This window comes from Pezoporus wallicus, unplaced genomic scaffold (assembly GCF_028554395.1).
Source record: "Pezoporus wallicus isolate ANWC-B61680 ecotype Strahan unplaced genomic scaffold, APGP_CSIRO_Pwel_v1 contig_6789, whole genome shotgun sequence".
In the NCBI taxonomy this organism is placed as follows: domain Eukaryota; kingdom Metazoa; phylum Chordata; class Aves; order Psittaciformes; family Psittacidae; genus Pezoporus; species Pezoporus wallicus.
Window position 1 is genome coordinate 2,165,303 of NW_026637361.1, and position 27,631 is coordinate 2,192,933.

The 27,631-nt window shown below is 40.6% G+C and overlaps 1 protein-coding gene across 23 annotated transcripts in view; it reads right to left on the reverse strand.

Moving 5' to 3' along the window:
- Positions 1-1,634: 1,634 nt before the first annotated feature.
- The window catches only part of SOX5 (SRY-box transcription factor 5), a 643,908-nt gene continuing 617,911 nt past the window's right edge, over positions 1,635-27,631 (reverse strand). For all 23 annotated transcript variants that reach the window (XM_057405230.1, XM_057405225.1, XM_057405229.1 and 20 more), the window contains 4 exons: positions 14,704-14,812; positions 13,636-13,809; positions 5,683-5,899; positions 1,635-2,308 (listed from right to left, as the gene is read on the reverse strand). In XM_057405230.1, the coding sequence (XP_057261213.1) occupies positions 2,005-2,308; positions 5,683-5,899; positions 13,636-13,809; positions 14,704-14,812 (804 nt within the window). In that variant the 3' untranslated portion in view covers positions 1,635-2,004. The remainder of the gene's footprint in view (positions 2,309-5,682; positions 5,900-13,635; positions 13,810-14,703; positions 14,813-27,631) is intronic.

The window sequence follows — 27,631 nt, forward strand, 5'->3', positions numbered from 1 at the left end:
GGAATTTACCAGGGAGCAATATAAATATAAGGGTGGCATACTCAGTCAGAAGACCAACTCAAGAGGAAGGCATTTGTCTCAGTATGATCCTAAGACTTTCTTTCCCAGGCCAGAAAGCAACTCCTGGATAGCTGCTGTTTGAAATTAGGGATAGCCTTTTTAGTTGGTTGGTTGGTTTAAATGTAGTGCTTCTGTCTTGCTACACAAATCTGGGTCCTTTCCTCCTACAGGAAGAGTGAGGAGATGAAAAGAGACTTTTTGATTCACTTGTATTTACATTCTTTTTTTTTTTTCTGAAGTGAAACATTCAGGTACCTTACTGCAAATGCAAGAAGCTAACTTCTACTCAGGTTTATGCTCGTGTAAAATCACCTTCCTTGCTGGTTGCTGTTTCCCAAGGAAGGCAAAACTGCCCAACGAACATATCTAAGTGCTCTAGAACAACACAGAAAGTATTTAGCTCAGGAGAAAAATTTTTCACTTGCGAGAGGCAGCAGAAAGGGAAACTTGGTTTGGGTTCTTACTGCCCACTTTGACTATAGAAATCTCTTCATAGCTATTAGTCTTCCTTCCTACACAAACATCCCATTGATAAAAATGGATTTCTGCAAGTGCAAAGGAGAAAAAAAAAGTCAGTTTAAAACAAATCGTGTTCTGAATCAGAGATCAGTACTCAGCCACCCTGAAAGGATGAGTTCATCAAAAGTAGACATCATGGTAACCTAATTACACTCAGTGAGGAGGTAACATTTCCAGTTGCTCTGTCCTGTGCAGAACAAATCACGTTTTGTGATGCTGCCACTTGAAGTGTAAATTAAAAGCAAAGGTTCCTTACAGACCAAGTCATTTGGAGGGTGCGGGACTTAATTCTGGAACATGCTTTTTTGCTCACAATAGTCCAATATTATTCTTATTAGTACCATAAACACGCACACATGAAAATCCAAGACCATAAAATATTTTTTCTCTAGATTTCTTATGTCTTTCTCTCTCTCTTTTTTTCACCTGAGAACGGCACCTACAGTTTCCTTTAAAAAGCAAAACCAAACCCAAAAAATATATGTCTAATCTCACCAGCTGCTGGTATATCAGGTTCTTCAAGGGATTGTCTAAGATACAACACTGTCCTAACTTAAGACAGAGCAGGAAGCAAAAGAAAAGCAAAAGAAAAACAGAAAAAGAAGAGACTAACCAAAAGAAAAAAAAAAAAGCAAATTGGACTAGTTCAGCGCTTTAGTACAAATTTGGCACTTGCTCAAAGACTCAGTATGGTGTGCAACTGATGAAGAGAAGTCCTCTCTTGAAAGGAAATAATTGCTTGTTGGGGTTAACAGAAACAGACTCCCCACTTCCTTCCTTGCCAGCCACGCGCACAGGCACGCATGCACACACACACACACTTCTGACCCAGATTTGCCAGGGAGGAGGAGGAGGAGGAGACAGAGGGGACAAAAGGAATTTTATCTTTTTTCTTTCCTGTCAGGTGCATTACCAAAAAAAAAAAACCAAAAAAGGAAACTAAAAAAAAAAGAAAAAGAAAAAATTATTTCTCTTTAAACTGTAGCACAAAACAACAAAACACATTCACAAGCCACTTGTTGGCACTGTGTACCTGAGTGAGAATTTCTAGAACATTGTAGAACAAACAGCCATAAAGTTTATTTGAAAAAAAAAAATAATAATAATAAAAGGTCGACGGGTAAGACTTCAGTGCTTGGGTATAGCAGCTGAATTACTGGCATTATTTTACCCATAGCTTATATCATTCTGTTGTTGTTATCGTTGTCTTTGTTTCCTTTCTTTTGAGCCTTTTTTCTTTTGATGCAGGCTGATGTCTATTAGTCAGCTGATGTCCCAACTAGTTAAGACTAACAGTTAAAGTAACAGTCAGTGTATGAGAAAGTTAATGTGCTTGGCCACTGGCAAAGATAAACCAGGTGGGGCTTTATTTATTTTTTCTTTTTTCCTTGAAGTCCTGTAGGTCAAGAGATATTTGGACCCTGATCAGTTGGCTTGCCCCGCAATGTGATTTTCACTGTCACTGCCATAGTCCGCATCAGGGTCATCCTCTTCCTCATCGTATTCATCGTAGATTTCTCCATTGACATCATCGGTCTGCATCTCTTCCTTGATATGAGGCTCCTCACCTTTGATGCCGTAAGTGCTCTGGATGACGGGCATCCCAGGCTCCGGGCTGCTGGACACACTTGAGTGCTCGGAGGGCAGATGTGGGGAAGGCATTCCTGCCATGGCAATGGCTCCTGGATAAACTACACCCGCAGTGGCAATGGGAATCTGTGCTTGTTGCCTGTCACAGAGAAAAAGTAAAAGGACAGCTGAATATAGGAAAGAATAAAGGGAGCACAAATACAACAGCAGTTTGCAAGACCATAGCATATGCTCTTGGGCAGGCAGAAGAAGCACCTAGCTGGCCCATGCATGGTAACATTTACAACAATATTTCAGACTCTCCAACTGATGCCCTTGAAATGAACATCAAGCCCAAACCAATTTAACTGATAAGAAAACCCAATCTCTTTAAAAATCTCTAGCTGCACCCAAACTACACTGCTCCAGCTTGCCTGCTTGCGATGCATCCTTTTTACTGGGTAAACTGGGTGTCCCATCCGCTGCTAGCCAAAAAATAAACATCCTTTCAACTGTGGTCCAACTTAAAAACCATGTATTTTGAAAATTTTGCTTTTAAATAACCCAAGCTGCTGGCAGGACTAGATATAAAAGTAACACATTGCCAACAGGAGAGATGCAGTGAGCGCTGGTTAGTTTGCACAGCAATGGGGAGGTGCTGTACAGGTAGATGAGGATAAAGCAAGGTAGGTCTCTCCAAAGGGGCAATGTTTACTCCATATTCACCCAGAGACGTGGCCATTACTAGGGAGAGGAACAGTGGGCTTTCTGGGGCCAAGAAGGGCTTATAGGATGATCACTAAGGGCCTCCTACTGGAAGGTGATAGTTTCCACAGCAAGCGGCATTTGTGAAAAGCAGAACCTTTGAAGGAAGATGGATAAAACTGGAAAAAGGCAGACTTAAAACGGAAGCATGCATTATTTAAAAATAAATAAAAAAGCAAGCAAGCAACATGAGCATTTGAGAAAATCCTCTACAGGATGCCTTTATACGGCTTCTAAGCCTTGGAAACCTGTCTGCAGTAATGAAAGAGGAATTATTCCAGGCTATAGAAATTCCCTTTGCATCAAGAACACTAGCTGTGTTATACTAGTGTTTGTTTCCCTGAGAAGCTTCAGGGTCCCAACAAGCCTAGAGGTTTAAAATTCATGCTCCTTTTGTTTCCTTGCTGCATGAAGTAATTCCATTGCAGTAATACTCTTCAGTACATGCTGCACATTGTAATGTCATCAGCGGTGTGTCCATCTGCACGGAAAAGCCTTGCCACAGGAGACAGGGCTGAGTCTCTTGAGATGAACATTCTTAATTAAGAATGAAACCCTTCCCTGTTCTCCTGCCTGCCTATGCCCTGGCTGTACAGTAAGCCTTGCACAGTACAGTGATCCTGAAAGACTTTCCTCTGCCAAACAGCTTTACATTTGTTTGGAATTGCTTGCTGCATTTTCAGATACTTCCTGCCTGCCATTCGAGGGAGGCCTCCCTCTGCATACAGTCCTTATTTCCCTATTTCTGAAGCAAGCAGAAGTTGTCTCAGCTGAAGATATAGCTCTTAAAGTAGGGAGCGGATCTAATTTGCATTTTATTCTTAATTCAGTAGGAAGGCTTTTGTTTTCTGGAGTCAGCATTTCTGTAACAAGATTCAGCACACTTAAATTGCTTTTAATATTTAACAATAGGAACATTTTGCACTTAAATGGTGCTTTTCAGAGGGGTTTTCAGATATTAAATAATTTAAGAATAGTGTTCTTCCACTTCTATAGGATGTCCACTCCAGAGCATCTCAAAGAAATGTATTAGGGCTCTCAGCAGCCCAGTGAGGTGAGCTTGCCACCCTACCATTAAAGATGAGGACACTGAGACAGGGAACCATTAAGTCCAGAAGTTGCAAAAGAAGCCAGATCCTTCCCATTGTGATGTCTTCAGACACACTTTCAGCATGCCCAAGAGCTGGCATAGCCACAGCTCTTGTAAACACCATCACATGTTTGGTGGTCAAGCAGGAGCTGGACTGGTGTTTAGAAATATAGCCTTAAATGACCTGTACCAAGTGATGCAGCAAATGGGGGACTAAAACCAGGAATGCAACTGCAGTGCTGTGGCTGCCAGCATCAAACACTGACCCCACCACAGTCATCGGCTGCACTGTCAGTAAATTCTACTATGATTTCACCCCAGGTTCTGCGCTCTAATGCCCCAGTGCAAATCATCTCTAGAAGTGTCTTGATTTCAATGTCAACCTTGTCTGGAAAGCTAAATAATATGCAGAATGTTACAAGGTTAATTTCTTTCCCCATGATGAAGCATGCATGTTAACCAGATAAGCAGTGTTTTGGGGGCTCTGTAGCCACCTATTCTTTTTCCAGAAGGCCCCCCTCCTCTTTTTTAATCTCTTGATGCCAAATGTTGGCTGACTTCCCTGTGTTTGTTTCAGTGCTTACCATAGGGATCACTGGACCTGCCAGCACCACAGGGTTAAGCAGCTCAAATTTCTCTGCTGAGCGGCTTATTATAACAATGCACACTATAGCTGTTTAAAACACAGTCTGATGACACTTAACAGTTGCTGGACAGATATTCTCTCCTTTATTACTCCTTCTAGCCATTAATTAGAGAGATGTGCAACTCAGTTAATATTAAAACGATTCCAAATTCAGATGAAACAGAAAAGAAATTCCATTGTTTCTGAGGGTTGTTCTTGCTGCTGGTTTTGTTTTTTTAAAGAGTACTGCGTAGCTTTTAATTTTCTGAAGTGAATACAGAAATATCACAGAATATTTGATTACTTCCAATTCTTCCGATCTGCTGCAACCAAATCCAAGGAGTCTTTGCAGAAGGAAAATACATGCAAGTTTTCTAGGCAGATTTTAATCTAATCGCATCAAGCTGATCTATTAGCCGTTTATCAGAACCAGTCTTCTTGAAATTTATGCTCAACACAAAGCATTAGCTTAATGTACTGGAAGACACTCCCTAGCATGACAAATGCTGTCACAATGAACAATGCAGACAACTTCATGCCTGATATGAATTAACTGAGCCGAGTTCATATTCCAGCTCAAGTTCAGTATGTTCAGCAGTCCCTTTGCAAACCATATGCCACACATCGTTCCGAGGGCAAACTTGTATTTTTTGCTTCTAGATTAAGAGGCAGTACTATAGATTCATTCAGATATATACTCTCTGAGACCTCATAATACTTACTAGTATCAAGGCTCTATCAGAATGACTGTGTTTCATTGGAAAATCTTAAGTTTGTTTTTTTGACCTGTGCATAATCAGAGTGGAAGTGAGACAGTTGGCCAAACCTGTAAGATGAGTACATAGCAGAGACAACAAAAAAAATCCTTAACTGCCTAACTTCCTCCTGAACCACACTGTTTCAAAGTATAAGATTCATATTCTGTTAGCATATATATTATGCTTTTGCCAATAAAATATAACATTTACCACATTGAAATAAGAATTCTCCCTGAAAAGTTTGGTTGTTTTTTTTTTTTTTCTGATATGAGCAGTAGTTTTTAAAGGTCCCATACCCAACATTAAAATACTGCCTCATCTCCTGGCGTCTGTTGCGCATGATAGCCTTGTACTCGCCAATGCGCAATTTTTTGCCATCTACAAGGCAGGTGCGCTTCGGCCTTGGCTTGTATTTGTAGTCTGGGTATTTCTCCAGGTGCTGTTTGCTGAGTCGGGCCTGCTCCTCATAGTATGGCTGCTTCTCTAGGTTTGTCATAGCTTTCCAGCGAGATCCTGTCACAGAAAGAAAAAAAAAAACAAAAAAGAATGAGAAATGGGTTTCTACTCATCCACAAACACTGAAAGGCAGAGAAACAAGTAGGTCACCCAGAACAAGATACCTACGGTCACATCGCTTTGGGCTGGGAATCTGTCAGAGCTTCCACAGAGGGGTCAGGTCTTGTTTGTATTTGACTAGTAAACCTCTTGGGCCAAGAGGCAGAGAGAGATGATACTGGAAGTTCTGACTCAATATCTTACTGAAACTTATCTACATTATAATGTCTTTCAAGTGGGAAGTAAACCCATCATCCTGATAATGAGCAATCCCTGACATTTTGTTTCAGTGAACAAGGCAATGTATTTTAATGGAATGGCCAAAGACCCTTAGACACACAGAGTCTGCTTTGCTATGTCTCCCCACTTTCTTTCGACCATGGACCTGTTTCCAAAGGAAACACCCATGCACTGTGATCTAGTCATTGTGCTTCACCGTTACTGGACCAAGGCATATGCTCTGGACAGGCATGTGACTACAGCTTAATCTTTCTAGCTTCCAAGTTTGTGAGAAGCAGAATATGAGCTGATCGTAAACGCTATGATGCTGGGTACAGGAGCCTGCAAAGACCCTGAAGCAATGCCTCTAAAAGCTATAAACTATCCCATATGTCTCCGTGGGGTTTTAACTTCAAGACCAAGTCCTGGTGAACAGTGCCAGCTCCATCTTAAAGAATTTAGTGTGTGTCATGAAGGGAAGAGTTCTGGGATACAGGCACACCTCTCCACGGAGTTGCACTGGGGCTTCATTGCCAGCAGCCTTGTTTCTAACACTCTCCCTTTGTTAGTGCAGATGTTTGAGCTAGGGAAATAATGAAGACTTTACAACTGTTTTCAAATACCTCCTGAAATTTATATATTATTATTTCTTAAAGGACATAATATGGGAGCAGAAAGTAAAATTTCTTGAATCAGTTACCCTATTTTATTTTTCCATGAACTATGTAAGTGCTTCAGGGTAAGATACATTTCAAATAACAGGAATGGTCCAAGCTCTGAAACATGTGGCTTAGAAGGAAAACTTTATTGGAAAATAGTAAATTTTCCCATTGGAAAAAAAGTTCAAATAGTTTCTCAATTTAATGGCTTCATAATGTCATATGTCATTCTTGACTTCCTCTTGTTCTTCATTTTTTATGGTTACTCATACTGTACTTAGCTCATGCTATTACTCAGGCTGGTCTTAGCTCAAGACTTGCCCCTAAGACTTGCAATATAGAGAGTGCAGTTAAGGAAAGAAAAGTCCCAGGAAAGAAAACAGTCTGCTTCCTTCTAGAAAGGCCCCTTCTGATTATTGACACCATTTTCCCCATTGCTCTTTGAATCCTTATTCCAAGCTGCAGTTCAGACTTCTGCAGTTCAGGGCTAACAGGCTGCTACAGGCTGACCTCACACCTAGAGATAATCCATTTGTAAACAACGGCGTCTTTGCTCTGAAGAGGAGCAACGGACATCCATTTTTAGAAACATTACTTTGGAGTCAAACCGATCATTTTTCATGACGTTTATAACACGTAACATGCAGAGATCCTCCAGATAGTTCTAGAATGGGAAACAGTTTAATGACATTGTTACTAGCTTAGGTGCAGCACCATATTGATGCAACTAGATGGTTTCTATGATCTCCACTAAGCTCTTGTGCGGCACTTTGTATGTCATCCAGAGGTAGCGTCTGTGCATGGGGATCTGTGGCAGATTCACTGTGTTACATAGAATCCTGGTCAGCAGCTTTGTCTCCTGCAGAGAAATTATTCAAGCTTTTATAGGCAAAGACAGTGGCTACTAAAACTGACACAAACTTTCCAGACATACTGGCCTCCTGGATTTCGGGCTAAATGACACAGTGATAAACATGTGGAGACTGCCAAAACACTCAACACCTATTAATGTTCCAATAAACGGAAACACAGAGCCTGTGTTGAACAATGTTAAGAATTCAGGGTATAAAGCATATGAGCCCTACTGAAGATGCCCAGATGCAGGTTTACTTTCAAATTCTACTTCATAGTCACAAGCACACTGGTATTTTAGCATATGAAGAAAATCTTAAAGTTAGTCTAAATCTATAGCTGTCTACAGACCTGCTGTAGCCCCAGTCCCACTTCTGGCTGATGAATCCAGTCTTATTTATGAATAATAAAGTTGAAAATCTCAGTCTTTAAACAAATCTTGACATTTGATTTACATGCTGTAAGAGAACTTGCAATGTAGGAACTCGGATATACTTTGAGACAGATGGACAGACAGAAATGTAGAAATTAAAATCACTTGTTGCAGAATTGCCATGAAAATGCTCTATCCCAGCACAATTCCTCTTTCACTGTGTTAGTGTACTTGCTGCAACCCTACAGTCAGATGTGGGCAAGAATATTCCTACCCCCTCATGTGAAAAGATCTGTAAATAGTGGGGGAAGTTATGGAAACACATAAGTCTTTGCAGGATCAAGGCCACAAAACCTGAAATTTTGAGGCACAGTATTCATACATACAGATACACATACAATATCTATACATAAATGTAATTTGTTATGTTTTTCCTTCCTAAGCTGCAAACTCAGTACAATAAAAATCCTGGCAGTCTCACCTCTCTTCCTAGCAATTTTTTAATAGCTGCCTTCTGCAGTGATACCTCCTCTTACTCTGACTTTACCATTTTTACAAAATATACTAAATACAATTTACTAGTATGTTTTGAAGTATCATAAATAATGAAACAAGCAATGCTGTCAAACTAAATTTTAAAAAAGGGCACATTTTCTGATGATAAACCTTTGGTTTTTACAGTTCATAATTCTCACTTGTTTTCTTAGTAATATTCAAAATTCAAACAGCTCTCTGGTCTTAATTTGAAATTCTGAAAGTCTGAAGAATATAGAACTCTGATCTTTGGATGTGCACCCACAGGCAAGCTAATAAGCTATGAATGAGTATTGTCAATCAACATAATGAAACTCATTAAAAATACCTTTTGTTTGGACAAACGTAATACTTTATATGCCATTGTTTTTTGTGTCTATAAACACACACAGGCAGTCGTGGGTACCTATGCGCAGTGCCAAGCCCAAGCCCAAACAAGGTGCGACTGAAGAATCTTGAAAAATCTTTCTTTTTAAGGCAAGATTTACACTCTTGGGTGAGCTTTCTGCTCACCATCTGTGTTAGAAAGATTTGAGTGGGTCAAGTACACAAGGCTTTTCTCCTTGACTATGAAAACAAGAACCCATTCCCCTCCCTAGATGCATACAAAATGACAAGCAGGATTCCTGCACAATTCTTCCTGATCTGGTGGCTGAAGTATTTAGAAAATAAAATAAATGAGAAAACTATAAGATTTTGCAGCACCGCAGCACCTAACAGGCCTCCTGCCTTCAAACTGGGCTAGGGCAGTTAGAGCCATGCCTACACAATGACTGTGAACACAGTTAGCTGTAAGTACAAAGCAGAAAAGAGATGTCCCTATGTGTGCCCCAGCACTTGCATGCATTAGATGGGGTTAAGAGCTCTGCTCACAGATAATTTTAAGTCAAATTTCTCTGACAAGAATTTTCAGCTGTTTGTAATATTGCCTAACTTTTAGTCCATTAGACTGACATTTTTCTATCCATGTACCTGAATCAAGTGGATTTTTAATTTAAAAAATACTCTCACATACACAAACACTTGTATAATACATAGGTATGTGAATAGGGTTTTACTGACACACTGACACATCCATGAGAGAATTTCTGAAAGCAGTATCTAAATTAATCTTTTCCTAATTTCTTTATGTAGATTCATCAGTGAAATGAATTAAAATATTTACAAAAATATCTAAACAATGCATTATTAAATTGATAGGGTCCAGCAGACCCATTTTAGCACTTTTTTAACAATTTACTAAAAAAAAAAAATCATTATCCACAAGTTGCAATGAACAGATGGATGACAAACGTATGCACAGATGAATTTAGTGACAAATCCATGTATCTAATTTTTATGCTCAAAACATAATACCACAGTGTCAAACATAATCCCTAGAGAATTTTAGTGCTGCGAAGGGCACCTCCTCTCATTTTACTATGAAAATGTCCCTTGAGCAGTGACAACTCTATCACTCTATCTAAGCTACTCTCCATGACAAAGAGCTCCCTGACCTCAGTGTGTAGCACTGCTGCTAAAAAACTGGTAAGGGAAAATTGCGGCTTTCAAATAAGGAGACCCTAATACCTGGGTAACAGTAAGCTTCCAGTTGCTCACCCTATGCCAGTTAACAGAAAGCTCCCTGCTGACTTCAAAGACTGGCCTTTTGCAATTGAGGGAAGACCTTTGTAACGTTCCTGTCAAGAAAGATGTCAGGACATCCCTCTCCATTGCATAGGTGGAATAAAAACTTAAATGTGATGCTACGAAGAAATAGAAACATCATCTCTTACTGCCTTGAACCTTGCTTTTCCCCATATCTGGCAGCAAAACAGAAAGAGTTTGGAGTCAGCTATACTGTCTGTCACCTCAACAGGATCTGTAATGAATTTGCACATTTTACTCCAACTACTGTATATCTAATCAGAAAAAGATGTCCCCATATCTCCCTGATCTAGCGCCAAATAGTAAAAGGTGATTCCTTATGTTAACAATTTCAGCAGAATGGCTTATTAAAACCAGATTTTAGGGTATTATAAAATGCTTAGAAGCCCTTTAAAATGTCAACCAGGATCCCCAGAGACTGCGTAAAATGTCAGCCCAGCTCAAGCGCCTGTTTTAAGCAGAATGAATTAGCAGCGTGCTGTCGGAGGTTGTTATCCAAAACAATCAGTTAAGAAGGAAAACATCAAGCTCTCTTTGTACTTTCTATATGAAAAGGGCCATTCAGAATGATCTTGTAGATTTCTGAAGCTGATTATTTAAAAACAGGTTTAACCAGGTCTCCTCTCAATTTAGAAACAGACCAAAACTATTATCACCCTGTCCTCAGTCTAACCATATCACACGCTTCTGACCAGTATAATCCCTTTTAACCTGTATAAGGTTATTTTATCATCAACATAACCAATTTAACTTTCTAATCCTGTTCCCATAACTAATCTAATAATTTCATACCACCCTTTTAATCATGGGTTAATATTGTCACATCTGCCATCCACAGCCGATATATTCTGCCTCTCCCACCAATTTACCTCATTTCCACTTGCCCCCTGCTAACATTTCATGATACCAAGCTAAACCTCAAACTTCTGACCAGCTTAAACCCTGCACAATTTACCAGCCCTGCAGCTGGTTAATGCTGCCATTACAATTGCACTACATCTCTCGAGCTGTCAGCAAAACCGAGACCTGCAGCCCAAGTAAACATGTCCCCTATTTAAGCATTTACCCACTGGCCTGAGGGACACTTAGCTCCTATAATGCAGCCTTTATCAGTAAAAATGCAACATCTCCAATTTGGTAACAGGTTATTTTTTTTTCTTTCCTGCAGAATAGTAATTCATTGGCCTCATAGATCCTCACTATTCACCTCTTGTATCATTCAGCATGTCACAGAGGAGTAACCTGGGACGGAATGTGGTCCTGAGAATTTGAGCAAGTAGGGAAAATTTGGAAGACTATGGCATGAAATTCAGTAGATTATGCTCCTGACAAATACTCCTTGGGCTGTGAAGAGTAGAGGATATGAAAATGATGTTTCTTTTTCTGATTTCAAGATTCTTTTTAGAATATCGAACAATGAAGAACTGTCCACTGTTAGGAGAAGCTCAGTTTCAAGATCATCTAAGGAACCTGAAGGTGCACAAATCTATGGGACCTAATGAGATGCATCCACGGGTCCTGAGGGAACTGGCAGATGAAGTTGCTATGCCACTGTGCATATTTGAGAAGATGTGGCAGTCAGGTCAACTTTGTGATGACTGAAAAAGGGGAAACATACCCCCCTTTTTTGAAAATGGGAAAAAGGAAGACCCACGGAACTACAGGCCAGTCAGTCTCACCTCAGTGCCTGGCAATATCAAGGAGCAGATCGTCCTGGAAACTATACTAAGGCACATGGAAAATAAGGATGTGATTGGTGACAGCATGGCTTCAATAAGGGCAAACTGTGCCTGCCAAATCTGATGGCCTTCTATGATGGGATTAAAGGCTGGTGGATAAGGGAAGAGCAACTGATATAATCTACTTGTACTTGTGCAAGGCATTTGACAACATCCTGCACAGCATCCTTGTCTCTAAACAGAACTGGCTGGATGATTGTACTCAAAAGAATTGCAGTCAATGGCTCAATATTCAAGTAGAAACGAGTGACAAGTGATGTTCCTCAAGGGCTGGTATTGGGACTGTCACTCTTTTAACATCTTTGTCGGCAACACAGACAGTGGAACTGATGCACCCTCAGCAAGTTTGCCAGTGATAACAAGCTGTGTGGTGCAGTCAACACACTGGAGGGAAGGGATGCCGTCCAGAGGGACCCTGACAGGGTGGAGAGGTAGGCCTTGTGTGAATCTCATGAGGTTCAAGAAGGCCAAGTGCAAGGTCCTGCACATTGGTCAGGGCAATCCCAAGCACAACTACAGGCTGGGCAGAGACTGGATTGAGAGCAGATCTGAGAAAAAAGACTTGGGGTTGTTGCTTGATGAAAAGCTCAGTGTGAGCCAGCCACGTGTGCTTGCAGCTTAGAAAGCCAATAGTATTCTGGGCTGCATAAAAAGCAGCATGACCAGCAGATCAAAGGAGGTGATCGTCCCCCTCTACTCCGCTCTTGTGAGACCCCACCTGAAGTGCTGCATCCAGCTCTGGGGCCCCTAACACAAGAAAGACATGGACCTTCTTGGAAGGACATGGAGTGAGTCCAGAGGAGGCCACACAGATGCTTGGAGCTCTGGAGCTCCTCTCCTAGCAGGACAGGCTGAGAGCTGGGGCTGTTCAGCCTGGGGAACAGAAGGCTCTAGGGAGACCTTAGAGCAGCCTCCCAGTACCTAAAAGGGCCTAGAAGAAATCTGGAGAGGGACTTCTTATAAGGGCATGTAGAAATAGGACAAGGAGTAATGGCTTTAAACTGAAAGAGTGTAGATTTAGATCACATATTAGGAATAAATTCTTTACTGTGAGGGTGGTGAGACACTGGCACAAGTTGCCCAGGAAAGTTGTGGATGCCCATCCCTGGAGGTGTTCAAGGCCAGGTTGGATATGGTTTTGAGCAACCTGGTCTAGTGGAAGATATCCCTTCCCACGGCAGGGCAGTTGGAGCTAGATGATCACTAAGGTCCCTTCCAACCCAAACCATTCTAAGAGTGGGATTTTAGGATCTTTTCTCTATGATCACTGATTTGAACAGAAACTGCTATGGCAGAAATCAAATACTGTGGTGTGCTACCCAACAGAATCTAGTTAGATGAAGCACATGCACAATTAAACAACAGCAGTCATTTTGTGCTTGTTCAACAGCCTAATGAAATGAACTGGTTTTGTCTATTCAGTTCATGTTTTCATACCAAAACTACCACCACAATCTCAGTAATTATAAAGACACAGGAATATTTCAGGTTATGGTTAATGTATACTGCTGGGCAGCACAGTGGAAGCTTGTATAACTGTTGTCCTCGGTGCAGCCATAAAGTAACAAAACGGATGTTTTAGAGACAGTAATTCTGCTGTGTCAGGTGTTCAGCCCTATTAAGTCGAAGTTTTTTTAGTTTAGCTACTGAAAGAAGCTTTATCATTCTTACCTAGTATCTTGCTGATATTGGAGTTGTGCATGTCAGGGAAGGCTTGAAGGATCTTCCTCCGTTCATCTTTAGCCCACACCATGAATGCATTCATTGGGCGCTTGATATGGGGCTCATTGCTACCACGCCCTCTTGATTCCCGGTAAATTCTAGACTCTGAAACTCCTGCACTTCCTACAAAGAAAGAGAAAAACATTCCCAGCTTGTGTTTCGTTATGCAGCTTCTTCTGCAGTCAGTAACCTATCTACGGTGCTGCACATTCAGTCAGTGTTCACAATAGGTTAATGGTGCTTCTTTCTACTTGAAGCATTAGGAAATACCATCTATTGTACAGTCTAGTTTTTAGCAGTTCTGTTGAGTCAGTATCACATAGTGTAGTCTTGATAAAGTTTCAACTGTTTTTTTTTTTCAACAAAAAGCTTTTATAAACCACCTTTCACTACTTAATAATGTAAACCCAACACTTATCAATGTAGATTTTCCTTTTACCTTCTTCCTTTCTTGCTTACAGAATTCTGGCCATATTGTGTTACCTATCTTCTACCTTCTTTGTGATGGGAAGGGGATGATAAACAGCAAGACCAGGCATTTCTTCTTAAGCAATTCTCTAACTAACAAGTGAACTTTACAAATCTGCCTGTTTTTGTGCTGTTTACAACAACAGCAATAACAGAGAAAGAAATGGATATTAAGCTTGCTTCTTCAAACCAAGTAAGTTCCTACAGGTGCAGAGCGTGCAACACCTATGGATGATCAGGACTATAAATCATGGACTCACTCTGTGAACTCACTCATCCCACATCTATTTGCCTCCTCTATTCCTTTCACCATCAGAAATACATTCTTGGTCCAGTCTTAAGAACTGCAGCATACAGAAAAGAAGGCTAAAAATCACCTTGAGACTTTAAACACCACACAGTGAATCATTTTTTCCTGCCTTGTTTCATAGCCACTTATTGCTAATCGCTCTTACTCCTCATGGGCCTCCAAAGCACTTGGATTTTCCTCCACATCCCATTGATACGTTCACACAAACCTAGAAATAAGGATAAGCCATTTGTACTGACCGTCAGAATCTCCACTCATGTTGAAATCCATCATTGCATGGCTAAACTTCCCGTCTTCACTCTGTTTTACTGCCAGTTGCTGAGTCAGGGTCTCCAGTGTTGTTTTGTCCTATACGGACAAGATGATAAGATTTGGATCAGGAAAATAATTAAACATTGTAACTGAAAAGTCCATAGGTAATTCAGAAGGTTGATAGTGAAGCTGGGTAACAATGCACTCAGAAGAGTTTACTAAGCCAGGTATTTAGGAATATATATACTATTTTTTCTGGAAGGGATATGGCTGCAGATGCTACCAAGTCTTTTTTGAAACATGCTTATTAGCTAGTGATGAGCAAAATTCATAACTGGTTTAGTTAAGAAGATAAAATTGGCTGCATATCTGAAGAATACTTCAACTCTTTATGTCCCTGTGACCACAAAACTGGACTGGAAGTTTAGATGATACATGCTCTTTTGCAATATATTTATTGGTTTACTCTACTTCCAGCCTGCAATCAAATTGCAGAGACATGGGTGACTGTCCTTTTTCTTTTTAAAAAGGCAGCATTTTAGAAAACAGCCCATAAGGAAAAAAAAAATAAACCCATGCCTGTACTTCAAACTTATTCAAGCCTTGGGAAAGGGTCAGCCTGAATTAAGCATGATATTTGGGCAGCAGTTTGTGTTCCTGTCCAGACTGTTTTGCCCAAACTAACTAACACCCCATCCGTCATTCACCTACTCAGAACTATCTGTGAACCCTGGATTGCAACAGGCTAGTGCGTGCTGCCAATTAATCTGTCAGGCTGCAGCGGTGTCTAAAGACACTGCCAGAACAACATGCCAGGGCCATTAATTCCAATGTTCTCTTCAAACCACCTCGCTTCCCCCTGAATTGTTTGACTTTACAAATACAAAGGTGTTCCATTTTCCAACTGTTTTTGTTTTCCCGATGACTTTTACCCATAAACATTCTATCTTCCTGACAATCATATGTTTAAAAATAAATCTTTCAGGAAAGCAATACTAACATTTCAAAATGTTAGGCACTGTGCCTTCTGCAAAGCTAAGAAAATGACATGATATGGCATGATAATAAAGTGGCTCCAGTTGAAACAATTCTTTTGAGCTTCTTCCTGAAAGAAAGACTGCTGTTTTGTTGCTCTATTCCACTCCTGATGACTGTAAAAGATCAATAAACTAAAAAAAAAAACAACTTTCAGATTTCACATGGCAACTGGAGACTTTACACTATTCTATGTAGCCCAATAATGTCACTGGGTTGTATTATAGAAGAAAACAGAAAAGAGAACAATGTGAATACAGAAACGCTTCCTGCAATGTGATGTGCCCGCATCTGCAATTCAAAGAATAGTTCAAATTCATGTAAGCCATTTCACAAAGATCTTCTTGAGAGAGTTAGCAACAAAGCTAACCTGCTCAACTTCATATGCTCACACAGTTTAGGGAACATTAGGTTAACTTTCCTACTCCTCACATTCATTTCCACTGTGGATCCCTTTTGTGCTCCTGGTGCGTGGTCTGTAACCAGACACATCACCACCAAAAGAATGCAGGATGAGTTATCCGCTGATTTTTCAGGAAAAGCTGATGCAGCAGGGTCCGCCTATCACAAGCAAAAAGTTTTCTGCAACGTTACCAAGCACAGCAGATCCAGAAAGCTTGGAGAAGCTTTGAATAAGCACCTGAACTATTCAGGCATTTAGCTTTACCAAAGTCTTTTATCTACCAGTTTTAACTCGGCTTTCATTTCCAAAGCAGCCTGTCAGCAGACAGAAAGTCAGGAGTAAGTTCTTCTTCAGGAGTAGTTCTGCAAAATGGATCTCAGATATATAGTGGAAATCAACAGTTTTTCCTTGGAAAAAGATTTATTGTCATCTTCATAATGATAAGAGTTCAAAATTTTTATGCCAGAAATCAGTTAAAAATGCTGCCACCAACCTAAAAGATAACAGAACATCTCCTCTTGTTGGGTGTATTATGGGGGAGGGGAGTTATTCTGTTGCTGACTTTTCTTGAATCATGTATAAACCTCTTAGAGAAACAGAGCTGAGAGCACAAAGGGCACAGGCTTAACAGCTTCTTCTTTATGCCGTAAACGCAGCTCTTGAAGTTAGAGGCAGTTACATTCAGAACCACACTCTGCCAACATGATCTGATTGAGTCTTAAGGTCAGCGAATACTCCAGCATGCTGTCTGCGAGGTACACACCGGCCATGGCTCGTTTATCAGAGTTTGACTTAACAAGCTTACAGATGCTCTGCCGCTATCCCTCTTGGGCAAAGTTTTGCATTTTGAGGTAAAGCCACATTAGAAGTAGTGAGAATCTGTGAGGGAATGCCAGATGAGTGCTGAGCTCCTGGGCTGCCCTGCCACTTGGAGGTGGCTCTCTGGACAGCTGAAACATGGGTGAGTGGGGACACCACCCTTCCAACATAGCGACAATTTACTCCCTGCTACTTGAATGTAGAGAATCATAGAATCATAGAATCGTTAGGGTTGGAAAGGACCTTAAGATCATCTAGTTCCAACCCCCTGCTGTGGGCAGGGACACCTCACGCTAAATCATATCACCCAAGGCCTCGTCCAACCTGGCCTTGAACACTGCCAGGGATGGAGCATTCACAACCTCCCTGGGCAACCCATTCCAGTGCCTCACCACCCTAACAGGAAAGAATTTCCTTCTTATATCCAACCTAAACTTCCCCTGTTTAAGTTTTAACCCGTTACCCCTTGTCCTGTCACTACAGTCTCTAATGAAGAGTTCCTCCCCAGCATCCCTATAGGCCCCCTTCAGATACTAGAAGGCTGCTATGAGGTCTCCACAATGTAATGACAATGTAAATCGATCAGCAATGAGAAGGGGGCAGTTAGAAAGAACTTCTGCATGATGTTGCTTTTGAAACAAGATGTCAGAACTGCCAGCTGTACTCTTCTGTGTTAATGTTTAGAAACGTTTAATAAGTACTCAGGCAAAAGTAGGACTAAGGCCTGCTCATTCATAAGCTTCTGCAACAGTCTTAGGAGAGCAGAAAGAGATCCTGCAAAAGCCTGACTACACCTAAGTAGTGTTCCTATTTCCCATCCCACGCTCCTCCCATTAAACACATGACAGCAATCCTGGCCTACAGAAATGCTTTTACAATTACAAAATATTCAAAAGGGGCTATAGATTATTCCCATCTTGTTTTTCTTGAAAGCATTCATTTGATGACTTGCTGCTTTTGGTTTGATGGAAGCATCTTTATTTTTCCTACAATCTTTCAGTTTATGGAGAAAATATGTATGGAAGATCCAAAGAAACAAATGAAAAAAATCCTTTCTTATCTGACACCAAACAAACTGTCAACCTGCTAGCCCAGCCTTCTCTTACAGAACCTATTTAAGAACTTCAGACAAGAGGTCCACAATGGTTTCAAATTTCTACAAAAATAGCACCTATTTATCATCATAATCTTATTTCAACAGCAAACTACTCATTCTCAAAACTGCTACCACTCTGATGTGTTGGATTAGATGTGTTAACAGTAGCAAGATGTGGCACCATTCAGTCACAACAGGTGGAGCACATGCTTGCTGGGCTCAGCAGTACAATCTAATAAGGCAGTTGTGATACAGAGCTAGAATTCAGGAGGCAGTAGCATATTTCTGCACACTATGTTGGACTATGCCTTAATCTTATTTTATCATTTTATCAAGCTCTACATCCAATTGTCTTGCCAGGAAGAAAGTTCAGCTGATGAAATTATACATGCTTTCAGGTTTTTAAAGCTACAAGAAAAAGAACCAGAGTAATAAACCCTTAATTTAAAATGTGTCCCATATCCCAAAGTTATAAAATGCTATTAATCCTATAAGCAATCAACTGAGTGGCATCAACTGCAGACCAATACTGCCAAGAACAGGCGAGGCTGGTCCAAATCTGGGGAAGTGGTGCAAAGAACTGGTTGTGAGACCTGCTAAAAATTAAACTGCACAAAGCAGTGAAAACAAATGCAAGGAAAGATTCTGCTCTTGCAGTAGAAGAAACATAGGGACCTTGCTAAAGATGAAGTGATTATTTTTCTTTTAAATTTCTGAATTTTGAATGACGCCCAAGAAGACTGAAAGACATTTCATAAACATCTTTTTCCTCTGTGAAGAACTTCAGCAGAAGATTGAAAAGGTATCTTAATGGCAATTTCTACTGGACTGTAGGAGATACTCTCCTTGGGTACTAAGAGCTAAACTGTCTGGATCGTTTACAATTGTAATGGGCAAACAAGAGAAGATAATACTGTAGAGAGCAATCAATCCCACAATAGCCCACAATAGTTGTTCAAAGTATAAATAGAGAGGTTTCATCAATAGCCATAATGTGATGAGAAGTTTCTAAAACTTTATTAATCAAAGAAAGTAATCTGCTGGAGAAGATTAATTTTTACCACAGCTCTTAGCAATGCTCTAGTTATATTGAAAAGAACAATGAAAAACACATACACACATGGAATGTGTCATGTAGAGAAAATATATATAAAAACTGACTAAGCACTGCAAATCAGACTCAGTTTTGCGGTCAGCTGCAAAAGTTACTTGGCTTTCTGTCATGGATAGCTGTCGTAGTTTAACAAAACATTGATCTAAAAATGACAAGAACTTGGTTGCAGGCTCTTTCATAGAAGAAACATAAAACAAGAAGAGTCAAAACATATGTAGAACAGCCTGATAATATTTGCCAGAACTCCTCCCACTACTGTACAAACGTGAAGCAAAATCTTGGAAGGTTTGAGAAATAAAGACATTCTGATATATTTGCCTACCCCCCTCGGACTTCACTTCCTGTCTTGTGTTAGATCATGGTACCAACACACAGCGTGTACCTGAGACCATGCACATGCTTCCACTCCTGAAGGCCTCCACAGTTCTTCCAGAACACTGTGAATGATGGGCATATGGCAACGGATCCCTCCTCCCCCTCTTTGAGACATCCTTTTGGCTGGGGCATTTGGCAAACACCGACAGTACTCTGAACTCCGTCAGAATTGTATTTTGGCAAGAGCTGTTTTTCCGATTGCATAATTCAAGGTTAGCAGTTTTACTGACGCAGTTCACTCTTCACTTTTCTACTCCCCTATCCCTACCTCCATTTCCTCCACTATGAGTATTTTTCCTCTCAGTTTGATGCCTGCAGAGATACAGCCAGTATAGAACACCAGAGGAGGAGCATTCAGGCATATCTCTTCGCATTCCTGCTTTTCTTATTCCATGTGAATTGAAAGGCCAGGTGAAAATAATGCTTTTGTAGAGGAGGTGGAAAGAATCAAACATGGTTACCTATGGACTATGGACTGCAAGGAGAAACTCATCGGTTCTAGCACCTAAGAATTATAAATATACTGACAGACAGAGTGCCTGCTACCTTTGTTCCCTTCAGTGTCAGTATGTAAAAAGAAACAGATGGCTGCCTGTTATTGTCCTTTTTAATGTTCCCCCCTCCCTCTCCAAATGCAGTTTGTCCAGCTATCTATCATCCAGCTCTGCAGGAAAAATTCCCATATCTAAACTCTAAAGGTGGCATTTTCAAATAGATTGAGCTTTGATAAGCTAGTTTTTATCTTAGATTGTTGAGAAGGGCCTCAGATGTGACAGCATCTAATGCAGTTTTTGGTGATGAGACAGAAGTCTTCTCTCAGCAAACTCCAGCAAATATCAACCATTCCGACAAATACCTTGGTCAATATGCACCAAATCTTAAAGCACTTGGCAAATTAGCTGCTAGATTATGATCCCGCAATGAAAGTTAACTTCTGCTTATTACAGAAAAACATCTTTAATCATCAGACACAATGGTGGTGCCAGGTGTCATCCATTTAACATTATATTTTCCTTAGCTCTCCAAAAAATGAAGTCTTATCCTATATCTGACATGAATGAAGACTTTGTAAAAGTAATCTTTCTGTGCAATTCCTCTGCCTCTTGCAATAATAAACATCAGAAAGCTTGTGTTACAAAATCTTAACCCACAGTCTTTCAAAATGTGGAAAACATGAGGCAGGTAGGCATTATGGATGACAGAGAGCTGGAAGAACTTGGAGGAACCACTGGCAGTCGTGAGAGGTGTGCCCAGAGGTTTGCACATGATGAATTATTTGCAGTCCAGGCTCTACTCCTGCATATTAATGCCATGGTACTTCAAAACAGGTACTGTGCATACTGTGCATGTAACCATGTTACAGTCCAGATCCTGTTACAACTATAACTGCTGCAAGAGAATTTCCATCTCTCTTCAGAGAGACCTTCTACTTAGACTTAGGTTTTCCTGTGTAACAGATCACATTGCCCAAGTGTTCTGCACTCATCAGTGAATTTAAACCATGAAATTTCACAAAGAAAGGCAGTATTGTTAACTGTTTACCAGAGTCACATATGATGCGACTTGCCAAAGGCTCCTTAGTAAGGCTGGTAGTTTTAGGAACAGAAACTAGTATTCCTGAATCTTACCTAAATATAATAACCTCAAGCTTGTAATTTCTTTGAGAGTGTGGAATTGTGGCTCTTGCTGGTGGCACGTTACAAGAATAAAACAAAATAAAGCGCAGTTAGAGATTCGCCATTACAACGGACCTCGCTTAAGTAATGCTTGCAGGGCTCGAAAACTCATAAAAAGCCCATGCATAAAATGATAAAATAGAGTGAGACTTTCAAATGTTGACTCAGTAATTGTTAAACCCCTTCTGGCTGCACAATTTTATAGTCTTCTACTGTACTAATGAAAAGGGAGGAAACAACAAAGAAGGGTTTTAGCCTTCCAATTATATAAACTCCGTGGACCACCAAAGAAGATGAAAGATTATTTATAATGTAACAGCAATTTATCATTTGGGAGAGTTTTTTTGTTGTTGTTGCATCAAAGTTGAGTATGAAGCAACAATGCATTCACCACCCCCTCAGCTCTTTCAGTCCTGCTTATCTGAGATCTCTCTTTTCCATGGAATAATCCACCCACAGAACCTAAAAGCAATGTTAGAAGCAGAAAAATGAAAGAACATTCTTTATTTGTGGTTCTTCCTGATTTTATGGTGCTTTTTTCAGAATTATTATATTCAGTCTTAGTTGGGGCTACATCACTTGGTAAAGGAACTGTATCTTCTGGATTACAGTATATACTGAAATCCAGATTGGTTTAATACTGCTTAGAAATCATTGCATTTGATTTGCAATCTATATGAAGTGCTATTTGGAGTCAGCAAAGAGGTGCCTTGTGAGGTGTTACAGGATAAAATCAGATGGATCAAGTAAAACCAGACATTTAACTACTTTCCTCTTCACAACAGGCATCCAGTCACAGGGGGAATTTGCTGAAATTTGTATAGTCATTTTCTTTACTGTATATTGTGGACATAGGTCTTTGATTTCTAAGGGCTCTCAAGTCAGTATCTTTCAAAGCACTGAAGGCAAGACAGAGTCCACAGAAGAATAACTCAGTAACTTGGCAGGGCTTAGGTCCCTAGGTTGTTGGGCTTTTTTAAAATTCTTTATTTGAATAATAATGACTCCCTCAGTAAAATGTATTATTTTACTTGGAAACAAACTGATGGGAAGTACCAACTCTAGAGGAAAAGAGGACACTTAAGGTCCTCTCTTGTTAGGAGCTCTGAGAAATAATGCAACTCAGGATTTTGAAATTAAAATGTAGGTAGGACTAGCCCAGCCCATTACTTTAAAGAAGAAGTAAAAAGAAAATAAAAAGCAAAGCAGAATGATGAGACACTGCTTCCTTTCTAAAGTTTTTACAGTGTGGACATAGGTATTGACCTAAACCAGGTCCAGCTGTAATCAATCCCCTGACTGCAGCAGACTAAGAGTTACATGACACAGTTTCTCATCTGGACTTCTTTCTGGGCTGACATGGCCTGTATCTTTGTATTAATTGTTCAGTCACTGCATCTTAGTTTCCCCAACTAAGCAGGAAGGAGATCGTGACATTTTCCTATCATTGTGAAGTTTTGAGATCTCTGGTTGAAAACTGCCACATTAATGAAGGATTTCACAGTGAGAAAGAGCTGCTTCAGCTGACCAGTGAGGAAAGGTTAACTGCAGAAGAGAGGTGGCACACCAAAAATGAAACATGAAAATCACAACCCACGCAGGATATCCTAGGAAAAAGCTTCTTCACACTCTTACAGAAAAGCAAGAACAGAGTCTCTGTTTTCCTGGTTATTAAACAACTGGTGACTCAACTGCACAGCAGCAGTGCAGATACGCAGACTATCATCTTCCATTTTTCTCTAGAAGGTATTCAAATTATGAATGCTGTTGCACCTTTGAGAACATTTCTTCCAGCCCTAATGAGGAAGTTGACATTCTGTCTGGGCTATCTCCTAAGAAACAAACTATTACATTTTTCCAGTCATGAAGTAAGGCCTAGCTTGCCTACTCCCTACTCCCCATCGTCACCATCAACACAAATAAAGGTGAAGTTTAGCACCCTCAGAACACATTAGAGGCTGTTTGTCACTCAGAAGTCAACACCTGCATAATAGGATGGGCAGAAAAAGATTGGCTGATCCCCCAGGAGACTAAATGGACACAATTCACAGAAGAATCAGGCTCAGGCTGTATAACTGAAGAGAAGTATAGCACTGATGATGGTGTCCGTGAATGTGCTGCAAGCCCTACCTATTGGAGGCTTGTGATTATGTAAAAATAATAAAAAAAATCTCAGGAAGTAATTATCCACCATGGCTGTAGGGCACAGCTTAGAACTTCAACCTGAAGACTCAAAAAGCCGTAACAAAAACTCCAAATCAACTTTCAGGAGGAAGCTGATCCATCTTTATTGGGCTTAATAAAATTTCCGCTAAGGTATAAACAGCTGCAGTCCTCCGTGATCCCCGCTAGCCTGTGAATGTTTCCAATCTCTGCCCTTTGGATTGAATGAAGACTTAAATTCCCATTCAGACTTTCAGCAGCTGCAGGAATCCAGGGTTCTTCCCTGCCTGTTGTTCAACTTGACTTCAATGGGAGTTTTATGCACACATCTGTGGGCAGAATTTGTTCCTCCCTCTGTATATTTCACTTCTATTAACTAACCCTGACCATGCATTCTATCCCTGCTATAATGATGCACTAAAACCACATACAAATATACACAATTTTTCTTTGAAAAATGTATTTGAGCATTTAATAGATGATGGCCAATCAGGGGGAAGCAAAGAGGGCATTTTAAAAGAGCAAGCTAAAATCCTTGGAAGAACAGAAAAATACCCTCATTGCAGAATCTCTTCCTCCCGTGCACAGGCACTTGCTAACTGAGAGTAGTGGCATTGTGACAAAAGTAGCAAAACCAAAGGCAGACTTTACTAAAAGAAAAGGGGGAGGGGAAGTCTTCCACTGGCCATCTGTGAAAACAAGGCATGTGGCCATTAAATGCAGAGGCTGTAAATATAAATATACAGAAGCTCCACAAAGAAATGGTAAAAAAAAAAGGGGGGGGGAGGGGAGAGAATAGAGATGAAAAAGGAATAAACTTTCAGCTGAAGCAAATCAAAACATTTAATGCTTTGTTACAAATGCTGGGCAAAACCAATTCTGGTCTTTTCAGTGTGCAAACTTGACATGTGTGGTTAATTAAATTTGAGGAAAGTTTCAGGAGAAATGACAATGGATAGAATAGCCCTGTCGAACAGAGGACTCTCTGGATATGAATGATCCTGTTGAGTGTGCTGACTGGACTTACTGAAAAGGCTGCCATACAGGGTGATGGGTGGGTGATGACATAATACCTGCTCACCTTCTTGTCATGCTTTTTGAAAACTGTCTGCTCTGTGTTGATAGCATTAACAAAGAGGACTGCAACCCTCATACAAGAACTCCTGCTGGCAAAGAACCTCAGAGAGACAAAATTAGGAAGATGGTAAAAAAAAGGGTAATAAGAAGTGGTTATACAATTGTTAGGATGTAAACTTTTGTGTTGTGGGACTGTTATAGTCCGTTGTCTGCAAGAAACTCCCTGGTCCTCAACACTGTACAATTCCAAAAGGATCTCTACTCACACTGTGCAGATAGAACAAAAAATGTTATACTGATCATCTTCCTTTGGGCTTTACAGGCTGGTGAGGAATAGAGGGGGCTACAAATTGCAGGACATATCTATTAGTGGTCTGCTAAACTTGAAGGGATAAATGCGAGTATATGGAACGTCTGTGGGTAAGGTAGCCTCTGCTAGTCACAAAAAATGCTAAATTATTTTTCCATTAAAATACTATGGAGATTATGAAAATGGGCAGGTTTCAACTCTTACAAACTGATTTGGTTTATGATGTTAGACTTATTTCCAGGGGGTTTCTCCCATTTGGGCAGCCTGGCTTGCCCCAGGTCCTGTTCTTCCCAGTTTCAATCATTACAAGTTACAGAACCCAGTCTGACCCAGGAACTATCACTATCTGCAGGCAGCACAGGATCAGAATTTGTTTTACCACCCCTTCTCTTGCCCTTCTCTCCTTGTTTTTTGTTTTGTTTTGTTTTTTTTCTTGATTTTCTGGTTCAAATCTAACCATTAGGGGAAAAAAAAAAAAGTTATTGAAGGAAAATTCTCTACTGCAAGATAAATTTAAATCCCATGTGTTAAACCAGCTACTCCTTATGCCTTTAGTAAAGTGAGCGCCAGTGTTTTATTTCTCAAAGGCAGCAGGATCTGCAGGTTTGAGATTCTTAATATCCCCCTCCTCCCCTAGGGGAGAGCAGGGACAGAATTCATTTCAGCTCAGCAGATCACAGCAGTTTCTTAAGGGTTAACTCTGCTATCCCCATCCATCAGGCAGCCAGCGAGGCATCAGGAACGAATGATGGATGTAAAATTATTACAGGGCTGCCACCCGATACACTTACTGCCATTTGTAACTAACGCTGGAACTGACACACTTTTTTCATTATTAAACATTCACATTAAGTCAACATTGGTCACTGTCATTTCATGTTTGGCACTCTCTTAAGGGGAAGAGGGGGAGGTGGGAGGATGCTGGGAGGAGGGGTGGGTGGGAATGGGAGGAAAGACATCCTGAACCCAGTGTTCCATGAGCATGAGTAATAAATAGGCTCCTGCTTACAATGCTGGAATAAATATTGTTACAAATAGCTCTTTAGTTACAGCCCAGCAGACAAGTACATGTCAGGGTCTTTTAAAAGGACGCACTCCAAGCAATAACAGGGAGAACTTGCATCACAGGTTAAGAAACACTCAGCACAGGAGGTACACGTATTCGGATACGCTCATCTCAAGTGTGCTATGAGGAAGACTGTGTCTGTACTCATCTGAAATGCTTGTGTGGCTATGTATACTTACACAAGTGTCCCAGCCACCAGCATCTTCAGCAGGTGCCAGCATCTGGAAACCAGTATTTGTGATTGCACCAGCGTGCGCAGACACATGATCAAATACCTGCTTGTATTCCTCCTTTTTTACAGCCACCAGGGTACATGCAGGAATGCTTGAGAGTCTGCCTATAGTCAGAAAATTACTGGCTAGCTCAGTTCGTGTTTGTGCTGTGCATCTCTGAAAGAGTGCTCTGTAGGCTTGTATGCATGCACACACATGCTGGCTCTTTGTGTTTGTGTACATCTCCTTTGCAGAGGAACAGGCAGTTTTGGGGCAGAACAACCAGAGCAGAGTCCACTTGCTGATGTTGCCCACTTGTTGCATTTGCACTAGGTGACAATCTGCGCTCTAAACTACATGTCTAAAAGGGAACACTGTTTATGCATAGTACCTATCAAGCTATAATTAACTGTAGATGACAATTACAAATAAAACTATGCTCCCGGGTTTCCAAGAAACCAGAAAAACATACACACACTTTTCATTTATACACGGAAATGTTTCCAAGAAAAGTAATGTAAAAATATGTTTTATTGCATTTGCAATTAAAATAGGTTTTAGTAAAATCCATGGTCATCATGATGCTCACAGTTTTTACTGCAATCCTCTGAAAATCAAATCAGTCAAGATAGTCCAAGTTGGATGCCCATAAAGTGACTCACACAAATCATCCTAGCCATTTTCTAAAAAGCTCTTAGCTCTTTTCATTTATGACTCGCTTTATACAGTTTCTCTAAAATACCACAAAATTCCTGTCTGACTACTGCCTTACAGCTGGCAGGTCTGGCTGTCCTCAGGGATCAATCCATCTGGGAACACAAGCCAGATAACAGGTCACGCACATGCATGGAGGAAAGCCCCAAGAGCTTTAATAGAGACTCACAAAGATGATTTCCAGCCTTGAGCCTGCCCAGCTACTTCTGGCAGATGAATCCCTATCAGGGGTCTAACACATGTGTTCAGAACTGCACAGACACTACCTTTACTGGTAGGCTGCAGCAGAAATTAATGAAGAAAAAAACTCAGCATGTCTCAGAGAGTTGTAGGTCTCCATAACTATGCTAGCCACTGCAGGAAAGAGAGGAAAATTTGGGATAGCTCTAGTCAAGTGTCTGTTGCCCATACAGACTGAGATCACTCTACAGGAAGGAGAGCATTTCTTCTGTACATAATTATGGTCAAAATGTGCATTTCTAAGCATGGATATGCCCATGGACACATAGCTACATTAGGCTAACCCTCTTTTAATTCCTTCCTCTGCCTCAAAATCTCCCTATCAGGAAGCAACCAGGGAGCAAAGGAAATATCCCAAATATCAGGGAGCTGCCTCTAAGTCCCCTGATAGGACCCTGAGCTTCTGCAAAGAAACCCTCAGTGGTAACACTGCAGCAGTCTGTTCCACAAAACCCGCCTTCCCAACTATCTCTTTTTCTTTCCACTGAAAATAGGGAAAAACAGAATAAAATTTAACTCAAAAAGGCAACATTTGTCTTCCTATCAAACCTTGCTCTTAATACGAGAGAAAACTTTAAAGTCCTAGATCGAATGGACCCAAGCTTCACAGCTGCA